This window comes from Chenopodium album, chromosome 6 (assembly GCF_948465745.1).
Source record: "Chenopodium album chromosome 6, dcCheAlbu1.1, whole genome shotgun sequence".
NCBI classification, from domain to species: domain Eukaryota; kingdom Viridiplantae; phylum Streptophyta; class Magnoliopsida; order Caryophyllales; family Amaranthaceae; genus Chenopodium; species Chenopodium album.
This window is the reverse complement of record NC_137839.1, coordinates 22,293,222-22,312,385: the sequence shown is the minus strand read 5'-3', so window position 1 is coordinate 22,312,385 and position 19,164 is coordinate 22,293,222. Positions and strand designations below refer to the sequence as shown.

Genomic DNA, 19,164 nt, shown 5'->3' with positions numbered 1-19,164 from the left:
CTAGCTGTTGTTGTTCTAAGAGGGGTGATTACGGAATAGCCCTTTTGTCATTCACGGTAGCTAGATCATACATAGAGCTGTCAATTCGGATAAACGGGTCGGGTTTAAGTCGGGTTAGTATGAGTCGGGTCAATACGTGTTAATGTCATAACATATTTGGGTCGGGTTCGGGTTGGATCATGCTTGAGTCGGGTCACGTCGGGTCATACATCTTATCGGGTTTAGGTCAGGTTTAAGTCAAGTTACATTCGGGTCGGGTAAAAAATAGGTCGGGTTAAATTCGGGTCTTTACGGGTTTAAACAAGTTAGGGTCGTTCTTGGGTTCGAGTCGGGTTCGGTTCAAGTCAATTATTTACGGGTTATAATCAGGTCGGGTCATTTTCGGGTTCAAGTCGGGGTCGGTTCAAGTCAATAATTTGAGGGTTATAATCAAGTCGGGTCATTTCCAAGTCGGGTCATTCTCGGGTTCGAGTCGGGTTCGGTTCAAGTCAATAATTTGCGGAAAACATGTTTCGTCTTTGAAATTCGTCCCTATAAACATGTTGTGAAACTAACCTCTTAAAATTCAAAGTGAAATATTGAAGAAATAGAGTTAGGATTCAATTTCCGTTCCAATACCAACATGAGATAACGACCAATACCTATTGATTAATAACAAGTTGGGTTGAATTTGGGTCGGGTCAATAAGAAGTCGGGTTGATTCGGGTCGGGTTTGTAACAGGTCGGGTTGAAATTTGAGTCGGGTTTGTAGCAGGTCGGGTTAAATTCGGGTCGGGTTAGGAACAAATCGGGGTGAATTCGGGTCGGGTTAGGAACAAGTCGGGTTGAATTCGGGTTTTGACGGGTTTGGGTCAATTTCGGTTCAGGTCAGGTCGGTTCGGTTCAGGCCAATAATTTACGGGTTACATTTGGGTCGGGTCGTCTCTAAGTCGGTTAATATTCGGGTTCGGGTCTCAATACTTGGGTCTAGTTAATATTCGGGTTCGGTTCAGGTCAATAATTTACAGGTTACGGTTTCAGGTCACCATTTTTTTCGAGTTCAAACGGGTCGGTAAATAGGTCGGGTTAGGTCGGTATCTCGGGTGGGGCCAGCTTTGACAGCTCTAATCATACATTCATACCTTTATATTGGCTCTATATGTCCGTCTGAATAAAGTTAATTGGATAATCGAATGTGAGAATGAAGTTAATAAAAAAATATATACAAAGTGTATATATAACAAGATTTGAAGAGTAAAGTTGACAAACTAATCTTACTTTATAATTTTGCTTAATTTATTTTACTCGCAAAATTTTTAATTTTTGTGTCTATTAATATACTATCAGTAAAATAAAAGTTATGGAAAAATATATAAAAAAAATAATTAACACCATAATTATTAATTAGACTCTAAAACACCAAAGCTTATCAAAGTAGATACTTCCTCCCCTAAAATAAAAAATAAAAAATAAATAAATAAAAAATAAATAAATAAATAAATAAAAATAGGAACTCCCTCCGTCCCTAAATTACATTCCTCTTTTTCTCTATTATGTGAGGAATAAATGCTAGAAAGAGAAATGTAATTTAAAGACAAAGGGAGAACATCTTAATGTAAATCATTGTAAACTCGTATTCCCTCCGTCCCTAGATTTCTATTTCTAACATTTATTCCAAAATGTTACAAAAAAAAAATGAAATTACAAAAGGGGCATTGTCGTTAATGGCGGCTGGAATTGTCTTATATGGATGTAAGAGAGTCTAATGGGATGAGCTGGAAGGGTGGATAAGACACGTCAGCAATATTTGGAAGTATATGGGAGTTCACATTCACATTCTCGTGGCTGTTGTTGTTGTGGATAAAAACGTGGGGTCCAGATTCTTGAAGGTTCTTCATTGCAATTGCGAATTTGCGAGTGTGATGCGTGTGAGGCCGAAAGCAACACTTCGCATCTAACCAACTTCTCTTATTGGTTCTAATTTTACACGTGGTTTATTCTAACAATTTATGTTTATATTTTTTTAATTTTTGAAATATTTATAGATTATTTTGTCGGAGAAGATTTGGATAAGGTTTACAACTTTCCAAAAGGCAATACTCCCTGGTTTTTTTTTTATTTTTTTATTTTTTATTTACATCACTTTTTTATTTATACTAAGGGCATGTCTGGAATTCCATATATTAATAGGGGGTAATATCTAATGGGGTAGATTCTGCTTGAGTTTTGATTTAGAGAGTAATATTTCATTTTCTAAGGTTTGACAAGTATCCTGGGGTAAAGACAACCACTTCATGACAATCGACGGACGACGGCAACCATCATGTCCTTGATAAATTTGAGACCACCACAAGCATCGCCTCACTTGAAAGATCAAAAGCCCTAACCTTTTGTTCGACTATCTCTTCAACCAATGGCTCAATTCATGACACTTGTTCGTAATTCGCCAGAATTGATGAGCTATGGTGGCAGCTAACAGCTTCCATCGGGCGGCAATAATGGCGGCCAACAGCTTCAATTGGGCGGAGTGATATGGAGGTGAAGGAGATAGCATGAGCAGGGGAGAAGGAAGGTACAATATAACAGTGGAGAGTATTTTTTTTACGGGGGAGATTGTTACCCTAGGGGGGAGGTGGGTACTTATTAACCCCTTTTTAAGGGTAATTAATTATTACCCCACTAATTAATTACCCTTGATCCATACTAAAAACAATTCCAGAAACTGGTGTATTTTTTCCCCTCCCATTACACCCATTCGAGGCAGCCCCTAAGTATTTTTTTTTAAAATGCATCACTTTTATATTTGGTAAAGTATTATATTTTATTTTCCTAAAAAAAAAAGTATTATATTTTATCATTTCTCACTGTTACTTTAAACTCCACTCAACTTATTTTATCAGTTTTCTCTTTTCCACTAAAATAATAAAAATACTTATTCTCTCTCACATACTTTCTCTTTCATGATTCCCATCTTATAATAATTTATTCACCCACCAACAATATTATATTATTCTCCTAAAACTTTGTGTAATCCTAGATGATGCAAATAAAAAAAAATGGAGGGAGTATTCTCCCTTTTTTTTTTAAGAGAGAGTCTATTGTACATTACTAATATCGCTATGTACTATAAATACTATATACTGCTTTGTATTATTATTATTATTATTTTATATAGAGGAGGGTTCTTACATGAGCCTTTCTCTATATATAAAATAATAATAATAATAATAAACCAATCTCAACCGTTTATTAGTTTTGATCTAACCGCTCAAATTTATCTTAATAATGGCATTTATGTAAAATTGAGGATCTTGTACAATCTAAATTTTCCCTTTCAAACAAAACAACGTTCTTTTGTTTCTCTCTCCTCACACTACTCCTCACGCTACCTGCATCTCTCTTCTTGGCAGCCAAAACTTCATCAGATTAACCAAAAAAATTCTCAGCTTTTGGAAAATGATTGTAAGTTTATCAATTGTTTTAGATTTGTATTTTTTGTTCTGATTTTTTGTTCGATTTTATCCGATTTTATTTGTTGAATTCATCGATTTTCCCTGATTTTTTGTTCGTTGTTTGCGATTTTTTTTTTCATCCATTCTATTTCCTGATTTCATGTTATTCATCAATTTTTGCGATTAATTTTTCAGATTTTTTTTTTCCAGATTTTTGCGGGTTTTTTTATTTTATTTTATTTTATTTATTTCTAGCTATTGCGATGTTTCCTGATTTTTCCCCCTAATTTCATCAATTTTGACTTCAACTTTTTCGATTTTTTTTGTGTTTTTATTTACGATTTCATCTGCTCGTTTATTAGGAGTTATGCTTAATTTATAAAATTTGTGTTTGTGATTGATTTTTTTGGATGATATTATGCTAAATTTATATCCTGTATTTTCACATATTGATTCAGTCTGATGTTATATATTTTGTAGAATTCTGTTATTTTTGCTGATTTCGCTTTGTATAGATTATTGTAAAATCTGTCAATTTTCTAGGTACATTGTCAATTGAACTTGCTTGGTTTGTGTTTGATGAGGAGAGAAAAATTAATTAGAACACAAGCATAGTGGATTTACAAGAAATTCTTTGAAGCAGAAAGAATCTGACAATGGATATAATTAGAACTAACACACAAGTATGCTCTACAAAACTTATGCATGGCTTGTGTTCTAACCTTTTAAAGTGGATGGAATAGCTTGAATAATGCACATGTCTACCTTGGTTTCAATAGTAAGCTACCTTCTTTGTACGACCTTAGAACAACTAATCAGGTTACGGTTGTACTTCCCGAGTCTACTTTAGACCCCCTTTTGTCTAGAAATGTTGTTGCTTGGTTTGTTTTATTACTGTCTTTTACTTTTAGTCTTTTATTTTCTGTAGTGTAAAAGGTCCCTATTGGACCTGTTAGGCCTTTGTGCGGGTGCCATGAACGCTAATTTTTCCCTGATTGCTTCATGGCAGCCTTCCTCTTTTTTTTTTTTCTTTTTTTTTAATTATTATATTTTTTTTAATTATTTTTTTCTTTTAGAACATATTGTAATTCACCATGTTCTAAAGTTTTCCTTCTATGCTCTAAAGTTTTCTCTCTATGATTTTAAATTAATCTCTCTATGTTCTAAACTATATCCTTTATTTCTAAAATAGTTCACTATGTTCTAAACTTTATCCTTTTATGTTCTAAAATAGTTAACTATGTTATAAACTTTACCCTTTATGTTCTAAAGTAGTTCACTATGTTCTAAGCAAAAGCAAAGTTAGATCATAACTATGTTCTAAAGTATTTCACTATGTTCTAAGCAAAATTATAAACTAAATTATTTACTACGTTCTAAGCAAAAGCAAATTTAGAACATTATTCACTATGTTAGAGAGAGTGAGATCAACCTCAATGGTGGCCGGAAGCAAAGGATCCAACTTGCTAGAGAAATCTTTCAGGATGATGATGTGTATCTTCTAGATGATGTTTACATCGCTGTATACACATATTGGTTCAGATATATTCAAGTTCAATTCTGTCAAATAAATATATGATGAAATTATTATTCTTAATAAGAGTTGGCTTTTAGATTAGATTGTGTTATGTATACATGCTTTAACTTGGTAAAGCTGTTATTGATTTTGACTGTATGCATTTGAGTATCTAGCTTCAGAAGAACTTATTAATGTTCGCAGGATTGTGTAAGGGGAGCTCTGAAAGACAAAATTGTGCTACTTTTAACTCATCAAGTTGACTTCTTGTACAATGCAGATCACATATTTGTAAGCTTTATGCATGGTTATAGTGCTTTCAAATAAGTTCTCATGTTGTATTTGTAAGATGTATGCATTATCACTATATATATAAGCAACAACAAAATACCTCTTTTCCAAGCTTCACCCAACTTCTCAAGTCTAGTTTAATTTAATGAAATAAATGTTGTACATACAATAGCCTACTAGCTCAACGGGTAGAGCATTGTGCAAATGCACAAAAATGTGGGTTCGAATCCCACGTAGGTTCATTCGTGTAATATGGAGACGGGAGTTTTGTATAAGAGTTTCGTTGTAGCATAGTTGTTCGAATACATTGATCGAACCAAGTCAACCAACAGACATGTTCCTATAAAAAGGAAAAAAGATTGGTATCCGGATCATACCGAATACACACCTGTCTTCTCATATCCTCACACAAACATGTCATCAAGTTTCAAGACCCATCAACAAAAGCGGAATGTTTTGTTTGTATAACTTAGTGCTAATTAGATTTTTTTTTTAAAGTTATTTTTAGAGATAACCTATGTAGGAATCGAACCTACATCCTCTATGCATTTGCATAGTGCTCTACCACTTGAGCTAATAGGTTTAAGCATACCCATCAATTAAATAAATAAATAAATAAATAGTGTAATCAAACCTGAAATTTAACCATTACAATAACCCTATACTCTAAGTTTTTTCATCCTATGTTCCACATATTTTTCATATGTTCTAAAACCTATATTCTAATTTATTTTCCCTATGCTCAAAATTTTATTTCTTATGTTTAAAACATATGTTCTGATTTTTTTACCCTAAGTTCTAATTTTTTGTAGCCTATATTTTAAATTCCTACTTCTATTCTAAACTTTTTTTTTTCTACATTCTAATTTCTAAGCTAAATATTCATTTTATTTTTGTATGTTCTAATTTTTTTTGTATTCCTATGTTCTAAATTTTTTTTGTTATGTTCTAAACCTTTTTGTATATTCTAAATTTTTTCTAATGTTTTGATTTTTTTCTATGTTCTAAAATTTTTTTCCCTATGATCCAATTTTTTTATTTTGTTCTAAAATTAATCTGCCTTGTTCTAAATATTTCTACCTAATTTAGTCTATGTTCTAAATTTTCCGCATATGTTCTAAATTTTTCCGCCTATGTTCTAAATTTTTTTCTTATGTTCTAAATTTTTCCGCCTATGTTCTAAATTTTTCTGCTTATGTTCTAAACTTTTTTCCTATGTTCTAAACTTTTTTTACCCTATGTTCTAAATTTAATGTCTATGTTCTAAATTTTTTCTTATATTTTAAATTTTTTCTTATATTTTAAAATTTTCCACTTATGTTCTAAACTTTTTTTTAACCATATGTTCTAAATTTTCTGTCTATGTTCTAATTTTTTTTTCTACGTTCTATATCCTATGTTCCAAATTTTTTTTTGTAATATGTTCTAAATTTTTTCTCCTATGTTCTAACCTTTTTTCTCTAAACAAATGTTCTAAATTTTTTTTTTTCTATGCTCTCTTTTTTCTCTATGTTCTAATTTTTTTTTCCTAGGCTCTAAATTTTTTCCCGATGAAGTTTTAAAGTAAAGCTAATATAGGTGAAGACACATATACCTTGTTGCTGATTTTCAATTTGAATATATATTAAAAATCGCCTCCTCTTTTAGCTTACAATAGTTTTGTAGATGCCATATATTTTTTCTAAATGACCGTCAAGCTCACCAAATGCTAGTACCACCTTCTGTTAACTAAGTCATATTTACTCCCAGAATCAACAAACACTCTATCAGCAGGGTTGTGGAGCCTCATGATATTCTTTAGTTCCAGGTCAAAACTAATCATTGATTTTTGACATCATCAATGTATTTGGACATATACTTTAGAGCATAATACTACTAATTTTAGAACATAACAGTTAATCTTTAGAACATAATTCCAATTTCTAAATTACAAAAAGCATAAATTATCATAATTTAACATGTTAATCATACTTCAGGTTATAATTTTTTAATAAATTAGACATAAATTCCAAATTTTAAGAGCATAGATACAGATTATTAGAACACAAACATAAACAGTTGCTTCAAATTTGATAAGGTTGGTTTTTAATTTAGCAAAAATCAAACGAAAAAGCCATATAAATTCGTGAAATTTTTCAAACTTGTCAAATTATCAATTACCTTTACATTTGGCGCTAATTTTTGTACGTTTTTTTTTTCTTCTCCTCCATCCACTCAATTCTTTTTCTTCAATTTGTTCTTGCTGAAATTTAATGAAACAAATCAGAAAAATCAAAATCGACTTAAACTCATGCGAAATTCATTGAAATCACAAAAAGCAAAATTGCAAAGATCAAAAATCGCAAAATCGCAGACATCGACTTGAATATTGTTGAGCCCATGAACAACCCACATGTGAGCATTCTCTTGTCCCACACTAAAAACACTAAACACTAAAGGGGGAGTGTAGTGGTAATGAAATCCCACATTGAAAGAATTCAAGAGTTACCACCACTATATAAGGCTAAGATGCTACTCCCCTCATTGCCATATGGTTTTGAGGTGGAACCTCCTTGGTCTTGTAAAAGTGGTGGACTTGCCCTCTCCCGTGACGGGTGCGGTCCAGACCCGTATTTAACAAATATCTTGCAAAATTCATGGAATTTGAATAAAAGCGAACCAATTCTATAATAGGAACTAGGAACTAATTAGGGCCGTTAGATCTACCTCGAATGCGCGCTAGATGAGTGGCTCAGATTAATTCATTCACTAGTTTTTGGCATCGTGCAATGCATGGATTTATAAATTAAGATTTTTTAATAATTATAGTCGATTGACATTAAATAGAGTTAATTGAAATAAAATGACTTATGTAATAATTTTAATTTTTTTTTTCAAATTTAAATTTATTAATGTCTATCTTTTAAATTCTTTTTTTTTTTGAAGCATATCTTTTAAATTCTTAAATTAATATGTGTTGCATAAATAAAATTTATTAAAAGAATTTAAATATTTTTATACAATTTTTTAAGGAAAATACATGAATAGGCTTTTGGTGGGAAAATTTTTCACAAAATTATTTCAAGCGTATACTTTGGTGATTACTTTAGTTTTAGTACTAGTTTTATCCCCGTGCAAATGCACGGATTTATAATAATAAGACTTGAAAATAAAAATAAATAAATTAATTAATAAAATTCAATTAAAATGGAGTTAGTTTAAATGAAATGGTTTATATGTAACATTTTTTATTTTTGAATTTGAATTCATATCATGTCTATCCTTACAATTCTCATGTTAGATACATTATTTAAAATATTTTATAAATTATTGTAAGTTTTTTTTATTAAAATTTTTTTATCATGTTATTTTTTAAGGGAAAAAAAGAAATTTAAAAAAAAAGCTAAAAGATATTTGGGCGGGAAAATTTTTGTTGTGAATGTGACATGTGTACTTAAGGGATAACTCTGGTGATTACTTTAGTATATAGTATAGATAGATAGATAGATAGATTTAGTATAGATTTCCCAACCATGTAGCGCACTCTCTCTCCTTTCTCTCTCCTCAAGCATTTTCTCTCTCCTCCATAGCAACATGTTCCTGTGAATTCTCCATTGAAGCGGTTTTCGAGCTTTCTCTACTCCAATGAAGCAGCTTCTGAGGTAAGATGTTTGTTTTTCTCATTTTTGTTTTTCTTTTTTTTTTTGAATCACAAATTTCAATTCACTGATCGTTGATTTTTTTTTTTTTTTTTTTTTTTTTTTTTTTTTTTTTTTTGTCAATTTAGGGTTCTTTATTGTGAAATTCGAACTTTTATTTATTATTTTTGAGGTTATGAATGGTTTTATTGATTGATTTTGTCAATTTTGGTACTTTTATTTCACTAATTTGTGCTTAAATTTTGATGCACACTAATTGTTTGACAAAGTTCCCCAATGAATCACATTATTTTATCAATTTCAAATGTAGATAGAAATTAAGTAGAAGTAAATCGATTATATTTTAAAGTAAATCAAAAGACTAAAATAATCACATTGTGAATTTTGTTAAATCAAATTTCTAGATCTAGCGTATGAATTAGATCAAAGTAGACTATTGATTTGTTCGATATTGATTATTGATTTTTTTTAGTGTTTCAGTTGAAGTATTGCTTTAATTTAATCAAATTAGACTATTTAAGGAGCATATATTGAATTTCTAAAATCCACAAATATTTCAAGATCATATATTACTTAGTGAATAATGTGAAGCTATGTATCACTATGAATGATTTTTTCTGGCTTTTTCGGTTTCATTAGCTAATTTAGACTAATTTTGGAGCTTGAATTCATGCTAATTGGTCCTATGGATGATTCTTGTGAGATTTACAAGTTGAATTTATAAATTAAGTTGTATTAGTGAGATTACATATACATAATTTAAGGTTTTTTTTTTAAAAAAATTAACTAATTTTGTAGATTTCTAATTAATATGGACAGAGTATTGTTTTTTGGACTTTTCGATTTTTGGTAAAGTAAATGATTTTACATGTAAAGTAAATAGTGTTTTATTTAAAGTAAATGAGATGTATTTGGTTGATGGTGAAGATTAATTAGGAAGATCCTTTTAGTTTTTGGAGATGTAATGCCACATAAGGAATCATGACATTTATGCTGGGAGATCAATGATGTTGTTTGCTCGTATTTCATTGTTTTGATCATGTTTGCATATGTCCTTGGTTTAATTTGATTGTTTACAAGTTAAATGGAAAAATTTGTTCTTCGTGAAATTCTTAAGTGGTCTCTAAAGTAAACATCAGAATTTATTGTTAGATTACTATACCAGAATTTGTGGCTGTCAGATTACAAGGAAACTCACCAGTCCGAAAATATGGAAGGCCCCTACTCAAGGTTGCATTAAGGTCAATTGTAATGCTGCTATGAATGTTGATGGATGGGTGGGATTAGGAGTCGTTGCGCGTAATCACATAGGGGAAGTTGTTTTTGCTGCAACTCGAAGGGTAAGAGCTTACTGGCCTCCAGAGCTAGCTGAGTGCAAGGCTGTCCTATTTGCGATCAAGACTACAAAGCAATTTGGCCTCAAGAACATTATCCTGAAATCGGATAACAGTAGCATTATCTCAAGACTTTCGAAGGCTACTACTGATGGCAGTGGGTCGGGTTAAATGAGAGACCCGCCCCATCCTCACCCAAGTGGGGTGGGGAAAGAGGGAGGTTTGGCGGGTGATGGGGCGGATGGGTATAAAATGTGTACCCACCATGGGTGATCGGGCGGGTATGGATTTTAGAGTAGACCCGCCCCATATCCGCCCCGCCCTGTACCCACCTTAAACCCGCACCATATTTCTTTTAGAAGAGTTGAGAATTTATTAAACTTGATATTCCTTAAGACCCAATAATCTTGAATAGTGAAAGTCCCAATTTTCTTAACCTAATTTAATATAATCGTCATTAATATGATACAATAGAGCATCATGGCAAAGGGTTTGGGACGATTTTGGGGGTGGGTATGAATATCCAAGTGGGTGATGGGGCGGGGATGGATCCTATCTTTTACCCGGTGGGGCGGGTATGGATAAGGATATTGTACCCGCCACGGGTAGTGGGGCAGGGATGGGTATAAGGTTTTTAGGCGGGTATGGGTATGGAGGTACCATCATCCGCATTTGACCCGCCCCATTGCCGTCCCTAGCTACTACTTTCTTGGAAAATTTAGATTTAATCCTCGATGACATCTTTTTCTACTGTTCTCACTTTGATTTTACTAAATTGGTCTCATGTAAAGCGGGAGGGGAACTTTGTTGCTCGCCATTTGGCTCGTCTTTTTCCATATGGGGTGGAACAAGTATGGTCTAATTGTTGTCCTAGTGATGTTATGCCTTATGTACTAATGGACAATTTGTCCCTAATTAATGAAAGCTCCCTCGCTTTTCCTCATAAAAAAAAAAAAGAAAAAAAAAGTGGTCTCTAAAGTAGATAAATAAGAATCTAAAGTGAATAAAAAAGACTTTAAAGTAAACCTATTAACTCTAGTGGTAGAGCACTATGCGGATGCATAGAGGTATAGGTTATCTAAAATAATAAATATAAAAGTGAATATTAAATACTAAAAAGTAAATCAAAATATTCTAAAAGTAAATAAAAAATCTCAAAAGTAGAGTGAATAAAAATTAATTTTATCTAATAAATAAACCTACATGGGATTTGAACCCACATCTTTTATGCTCTACTTGTTGAAACAAAGATATAAGTTCCTCTAATATTGATGCTCTATTCTGTATGTGTATTTTCTCAATTGTCAAATTTCATAAAACACGATCATAATTTGAAGTGATCTCTATGGTAAAAATAAAAGAAAAGAATATAGAGTAAAAAAAAAGACTTCACAGTAAATTGAAATACTCTAAAAGTAAATTAAAAAATTTCAAAAGTAGAGTGAATAAAATAAATAGTTTTTATGGTCTTTAAAGTAAATAAAAAAGAATATAAAGAAAATAAAAATGTCTAAATTCGAATTCTAATAGTAAATAAAAAGATCTCAAAAGTAGAGAATAAAAAATAGTTTCGTGGTCTCTATAGTAAATAAAAAAGACTATAAGTAAATAAAATCGACTTTAAAGTAAATTGAATCAAAATATTCTTTTTTTTTTTTAAAAAAAAAAGAAGTCGAATCAAAATATTCTAAAAGTAAATAAAAAAAATCATAAAAGTAGAGTGAATAAAAAAAATAGTTATGTCTAATGAATGAACCTACGTGGGATTCGAATCCACATTTTTTGTGCTTTTGCACAATGCTCTACCTGTTGAGCTAGTAGGCTAGTGTATAATAAACCTTCAAAGTAAAACAAAATGACTCAAAAGTAAATAAAAAATTCTCAAAAGTGAATAAACCTTTGTGGGATTTGAACCCACATCTTTTGTGCAAGTGCACAATGCTCTACCAATTGAGCTAGTAGGCTAGTATATATTTAACATTCGAAAAAAAAATATTTAACATATGAAAAGTAAATAAAAAAATATGAAAAGTAAATTAAAATGTCTATACAATATACGTAGCAAACTCATAAGGGGTTAAGAAATCTATATCATTTCAAGCAGCTCAAATAGATAGATTGATAAACCTATAAGATACTATTCCACCAAAAAGAAATTCAAATTCTACAATCTCGATTGCTCGTATATTCATTAAAGTGAAGCAACATAACTTAAAAGTAGACAAAATAACTCAAAATGTGATGAGCATGTTGCAGAAATGCAGCCAACACAATTCACCTAAATAGCCAAAGCACAACATTTTATTACCCTCATCGATCTGCAATAATGCCTAACAATTGCACACAAACACACACACGAGTGCACACATATACCACAAACACACACACACACACACACACACACACACACTCACTCACACACACACACACTCACATATATATAACCCGAGATCTATTACTAGTCTAAATGCAGGGCTGTGCTGATAACTGATAACCCGGTGAAAGCGAAAAGCTGAACTTGGACAAAATGAGAGATAAAAACACTTTGAGCTCCATCATAACGAAATTTTGCCAAGACATACACGACCTCCGTACCCAAAAGGTATGTAAGCTTGTGGGACTTTGCATGCTGCTGCAATTCCATTTGCAAATCTTTCAGGGTGAAATTCTTTCGCGTCTGCCCCCATAGATTTGGATTCTGTTGCAACATAGCTATTGGAACTTGAAAGTCGAGTCCTTTTGGAACTTGAATGTCTTTTAGCCTGGCATCTTGTTGTGCTGTTCTTACAGAAAATATTGCTGGTGGGTAGAGACGAAGCGTCTCTTGGATAATCATTGTCAACTACCAAAAGAAAGTACAGGGTTACAGAAAAGAGTATTACAAAGCATAAATATACATGCCTAGCACTTGCACACAAACACACACACGATTGTGCAGCTGGACCTGTACAACAGCAGCTGTAAGCTTGGTAGGGCCTCCAGGGTAGTAGTTGCAGCCTTGGCAGGACCTCCAGGGCAGTAGTTGCAGCTTTGGCAGGGCTTACATGGCAAGGAAATAATAGTCAACCCTATCATTCTACTACCCTAATTTGAAATGCCTAATAGTTGCGCGCGCACACACACACACACCCACACACCCAAACTCACAAGTGCACACATACACATACATTGAGCTAGTAAGATGATTTTATGTAACTAGCAGCAACGCAGCATGAGTGCATGACACAATGCAGAATCAGAAAGTACAATCAATCCCATACATCAATAAATTTCAACCAAAGTTAACATCAGTAGTTCATCAATACATTTCAATATATATGGAGTAATCTAACCATAAAAATCAACCAAGAAACTAAAAAAACGAAACATGTAACTTCGGGGGCAACGACCCATGGAGTAGATAAATCACAACATCCATTACAGAACCTTCCTCTAAGCTCCTAACTCGATCCTCCACTTCTGCACCAACTTCTCTATATCCTCCTGGCCTGTCATATAGATGAATATATATTAAACACTCGAAGTATAAAAATTACTCAAAACTGATAGTCACAATCAAATAATCCAAATTGAATAAAATTACAAACCCTAACTGAATAACAAAATTTACAAACTAATTAAGGCATAAATTCAACCAATAATTGGTTAAAATGCAACAACCAACTGAATATAAACACTAATTGGTGAATAAAAAAAAGGAAAATATTAATTTAAACCCTAATTCTAATACTAATTGATTAAAAAAAACGCAATAACTAATTGAATGCAAATCTCAATTGAATCGAAAATAGAATAAACAAAAAACGAATTCAAATTAATCATAAATTAAATACTCAAACAAATAATTGGGAAACCCAAACTTTCGCAATGAAATTCGCAAAAAGCTTGTTTTAAAATCGAATTGAATCAAAGAAAACAACAAAAATGAAAATAAATAAACTTACCAAACCTTTAATTTGCCTTCGACGTGAGAATTTGCAAAAGATCGGAGAAATCAATATAAAGAATTTAGAGGAGAGAGAAAATATAATGAAGAGAGAGAAAGAAAATGAAGCAGCGTTAGGAGTGAGAACAAAGGTCATTCAATGCATGAAATTACAAAACTGCCCTTAATGAGGCGGGTGGAATATGGGCCGTAAGATTGAGCGCGATCAACGGTCTAGATGAGTTCCTAGTTCCTATTATAGGACTTGTTCTCACATGATCTTTTATATATATAGGGTCGGGATCCGGTGAGAACCACCCTTTATGTGAGAACCCACACCTTATGTGAGAACAAATCTCAGCCACTAGATTAGATGAAATCCAACTGCTGAGATTATAAGCATGCCTAACAAACTAACTTTCAGCATCTAATTTATCTCTCCCCTCTATTCTGTCTGCACATCAAAGCTCATCAATGGCGATTCACTGAGTATGCTCTTCTTTCGGCAAATTTCAACGGTTTCTTTCTGCAATTTTCAACGGTTTCTTTTTGCAAATTTTAACGGTCGCAATTTCATCCATCATTGAGGTTTGTTCGTAATTTTAATTTTGAATTGCATGTTAATCTGAATGTTCAAAATATTTTGATTTTACATCTCTGAAAAATTTGGAATTGCATGTTAATTTTCGAATTGAATTACATGTTAATTTTCGAATTACATTAATCAAATTGAATGTTTAATTGCATCAATTATTTGATTGAATTGAATCAATTATTTACGTTTGATTAATTTGATAGAGATTTTACTAATATCAGATTAAACTTGATAGTGATTGAATCAATTATTTATGTTGTTAGTATGTTTTTATTTTCAATTGAATGCTGTTATTATGTTCTTATTTTCAATCAAATTCAAAATGAGCAAATAAATTAAAATGAGCAAACCTAAATATGTATAATAGAACATTTAAAATGAGGTAACTACAATTAAAATGAGCAAACATTAATGACATTCATAAGTAATTCAAGGATCTATAAGTTTGGCAAATATTAGCTTGTAAAAACACTAAGTATACAGAATTGTGTATGTATGTGTGTGTGTGTGTGTGTGTGTGTGTGTGTGAGTGTGTGAGTGTGTGTGTGAGTGAGTGTAACAGTGTGTCTGTGTGTGAGTGTGAGTGTGATTGAGTGTAAGAGTTTATATATGGGGGCATTGAATTGCATGTTCATTTGACAAATGAGCAAACCTATCCCCTCCTGCCCCCTCCTCTTTCTGCTTGCAATTCTGATTTCAGAAACTGATTTCAGTTATAATTATAGATTATGAAATTATTGAGTGTGTGTGTGTGTATGTGTGTGTGTGTGTAAGTGTGTATCTATGTCTGTGTGTGTGTAAGTTTGTTTAAGAATCTGATTTCAGTTCTAATTATTAAGAGTGTATGTGTGTGTTTAAGGAGATGCATATTCACAAATGATGAGCAACAACGAACAAGTTGAGAGTCAATCAAGCACCATCACAAATGTGCCAACTACTCCTACAATAGTAGTTTCTCCTAAAGTAGCACCTTTGATCACTCCTGGAGGAACAAAAGAATGACATCCAATATGCCCCAATGAGTTGAAACCAGCTATAGGGATGAAGTTTAATAATCTTGAAGAGGGCCTTGAATTTTATAAAGGCTATGCATTTGCTTCTGGTTTCAATACAAGGAAGTCTACAACTAAAAGACAAAGAAAAAGCAAAGAATTAAAATATCAGTATATCTTGTGCAATAAGGAAGGATACAAAGAGAAAAGAAAGATTACTGTAGAAAAAGATTTAAATAACAAGGAAGGGGAAAACAATGAAGAAAAAGCTTCAATCAAAAGGAAGAGACTCGTTACTCGTGTTGGGTGCAAGGCACATATTGTCCTAAAGCACTGTGATGATAACACATTCATAGTGACAAAATTTCATGAGGGACATACTCATGCACTTTATACACCTAGCTGCAATCTATTCCAAAAAGGAAGGAAAATGAACATTTTACACAAAAATAAATTGTGAATAATTCTAAGGTAACACTTTCAAATTCTCTTATGTTTCATGAATTCTATGTATGTTCTAATAAAAGTTGTTAGCTCATTTGACAAATGAGCAAATAATTTTTTGCTCATTTGCCAAATGAGCATTGAATTGTTTCATGAATTCTCTTATGTTTCAAATTCTCTTATGTTTCATGAATTCTCTGTGTGTTCTAATAAAAGCTGTTTGCTCATTTGACAAATGGGCAAATATTTTTTTTCTCATTTGACTAATGAGCATTGAATTGTTTGCTCATTTTTAAAATGAGCATTGAATTATTTGCTCATGTGACAAACTGTTTTGTTCTTTAAATAGGTGAATATTGGTCCCGTTACAACTTTTTGAATGATGAAGGAAATTGTTGGAGGATATGAAAACATTGGTGCATCTAAGGAAGATTTTAAAAAATTTCATAGAGATTTAAAAGCATACATTCAAGGAAGCGATGCTCAAATGTTCGTGGATAACTTTACCAACAAAAAGCTAATGTGGAGCGTTTTTTTCTTTGATTTTGAGATGGATGAAGATTATTGCCTTTGTAGAGCATTGTGGGAAGACCCCCTTTGTAAAAAGAGTTATGCTCTATTTGGTGATATGGTATCCTTTGATACCACATACCAAACCAATAGGTAATTCATTTATGTGTTATTACTAGCTATTGCTGAAATTAATGACTTTGTTTTATATAAAATTAGTTTAATTGCTCATTACTTCTATGTGAAAATTGAATATCCCCATAAGTCTAATATTCTTTGATAAGAGTATGTATATGGGCATTGAATTGCATGTTCATTTGACAAATGAGCATTGAATTGTTTGCTCATTTGACAAATGAGCATTGAATTATTTGCTCATATGACAAATGAGCATTCAATTATTTGCACATTTGACAAAAGAGCAAAGAATTGTTTGCTTATTTCACAAATAAGCATTGAGTTATTTGCTCATTTGACAAATGAGCAATTGATTATTTGATAATATTTCAAATGAGTATTAAATTATTTGCTCATTTAAACTTTATTTTGTATGTGTAAACAGGTACAACATGGTGTTTACTCCATTTACAGGCGTTGATCATCATAAGAATTGCATTAATTTTGCTGCTGGTTTCATAGCAAAGGAAGATATCGTGTCATTTGAATGGCTGTTCAGATCATTCCTCAAGGCAATGGGTGGGAATGAACCTAATTGTATGATCACAGATCAGGATCCAGCAATGAAAATTGCTATTAAAAGTGTGTTTAAGAAGACTGAACATCGGTTCTATATGTGGCACATAATGAAAAAGTTACCAGATAAGGTGGAGAAATCAATCATGCAAGAAGAAACTGGTTTCCTAAAAAAATTATGTGCTTGCGTTTGGCACCTTGAAATTGAACCTGCTGAGTTTGAAGAAAGGTGGAACAAGGTGATGATTGAATACCACTTGGAACAACATGAATGGTTAGGTTATATGTACAAGATAAGAGACAAGTGGATTCCGGCCTATTTCAGAGATGTGTTCCTTGGAGGAATAATGCGTACAACATCAAGATTCGAAAGTGAAAACAACTTTTTCTGCTCCTTTATCAATCCTCATGTGTCACTTGTTGAGTTTTACTTGAGATATGAAGCTGCAATTGATGCCCAGAGACACACTCAAGGTCAGAATGATAATGATTCAAAACACAAATATCCTGAGTGCAAAACACCACTAGGGATAGAAAAGCATGCCTCACATTTATATACTAACTCTGTGTTTTTTGAATTTCAATACGAGGTTGAAATTGCTTGTTTTTCTTGTGGTGTTGATGAATTGAAGAAAGAAAATGAATTGGAAGTTGCAACAGTAAGTGAAGGAAATCGGACTAGAACATTTGATGTTGTGTTTAATCCAACTAACTATGACACCACATGTTCTTGCAAGCTATTTTATAGGCAAGGAATTCCATGTAGACATATGATTTGGGTTTGGAAAGCAAAAAGGTTTGAAACCATTCCCGAGCAGTATATGCTACACAGGTGGACTACTATGGCATTAAAGAAACCTATTTTTGACTTGGGAGGAAACCTGTTGGAGCAATGTGCTAATATAATAGACAAGAAAAAATTGTTAAATGATTTATGGTCAGAGATACACACTTGTGTAAGTTTGGCAGAAGGCAAAGATGAAGATATTCAAGACCTTGTGATAAATCTTCAAGGAATAAGAAAGGATTTGGAAGCAAATAGGATTGCAAGAAATAATGAAACAACAGCTGGAAGTGCAAAAAACAAAGAGCAAGACATTGAGCTACTGATTGGAGCTAGTGTGCCAACTGAAATAATTGTCAAACCTCCAAAAGTTTCAAAGAATAAAGGGACTGGAGTTCACGTATCAAATGAAGAGACTTCAAAAAAGAAAGCGAGTGAGACTGATGTGTCAAATGTTGAAACAAGAGGTAGAAGTGCAAAAAGGCTTAAGGGAGAAAAAGAAAAGGCCGTAGAACAAAACCAAAAAAAGAAGAGATTATGTAGAGGTTGTGGTGAATTGAGTCATCATGATATTAGAAATTGTCCAAAAAAAGTGTAATGGTACTTTTTTATACATATAAGATTTTGTTGAATTTTTATATTTAATAATATATTATTAATTTTGTACTAATCATAGTTTAATGCTTTGCAATATTGTTGAATTGAAAATAGAACATATTCAAATGAGTGACTAAATATTTGTTCATTTCTCAAATGAGCAATAATTCCTTGCTCATTAATCAAATGAGCAAATAGTTAACTACTCATTTTGTCAAATGTGCAAATAATTATTTGCTCATTTGGCAAGTGAGCAAATTAGCTATTATATGAACTTGGAACAATTACACTCTTGTTTCATCTCCCAGTCCAAAATCAACTCTCCTTGGGTCAAATGAGCAAACATATCTTTTCTCAATCACCAAATGAGCAAGTAATTCCTTGCTCACTTAGCAAATAATCAAAAAAGGTAAA

General features: G+C 32.2%; 1 protein-coding gene across 6 annotated transcripts; it reads left to right on the top strand.

The window, feature by feature from the left end:
* The first annotated feature begins 8,648 nt into the window (after positions 1–8,648).
* On the top strand, positions 8,649–18,823 carry LOC145635954 (protein FAR1-RELATED SEQUENCE 5-like). Of its 6 annotated transcripts, XM_081687372.1 has the most exons (6): positions 8,649–8,879; positions 9,005–14,723; positions 15,590–16,193; positions 16,516–16,829; positions 17,239–18,028; positions 18,118–18,823. In XM_081687372.1, exons 4-6 carry the CDS (start codon positions 16,546–16,548, stop codon positions 18,133–18,135), a joined length of 1,092 nt encoding a protein of 363 aa, XP_081543498.1. In that variant the 5' UTR covers positions 8,649–8,879; positions 9,005–14,723; positions 15,590–16,193; positions 16,516–16,545; the 3' UTR covers positions 18,136–18,823. The 6 variants fall into 6 exon arrangements, with proteins under 6 accessions (XP_081543498.1, XP_081543496.1, XP_081543495.1 ...); XM_081687370.1 differs by having other exon boundaries at positions 10,058–14,723; positions 17,239–18,823; XM_081687369.1 differs by having other exon boundaries at positions 10,042–14,723; positions 17,239–18,823.
* Positions 18,824–19,164: the final 341 nt, after the last annotated feature.

Bases quoted from the DNA above. Each gene is read 5' to 3' on its own strand.
- LOC145635954 (XM_081687371.1), top strand. From the start codon at position 16,546: ATGATGAAGGAAATTGTTGGAGGATATGAAAACATTGGTGCATCTAAG. The intron at 16,830-17,238 runs GTAATTCATTTA...ATGTGTAAACAG, and splicing joins ACCACATACCAAACCAATAG to GTACAACATGGTGTTTACTC.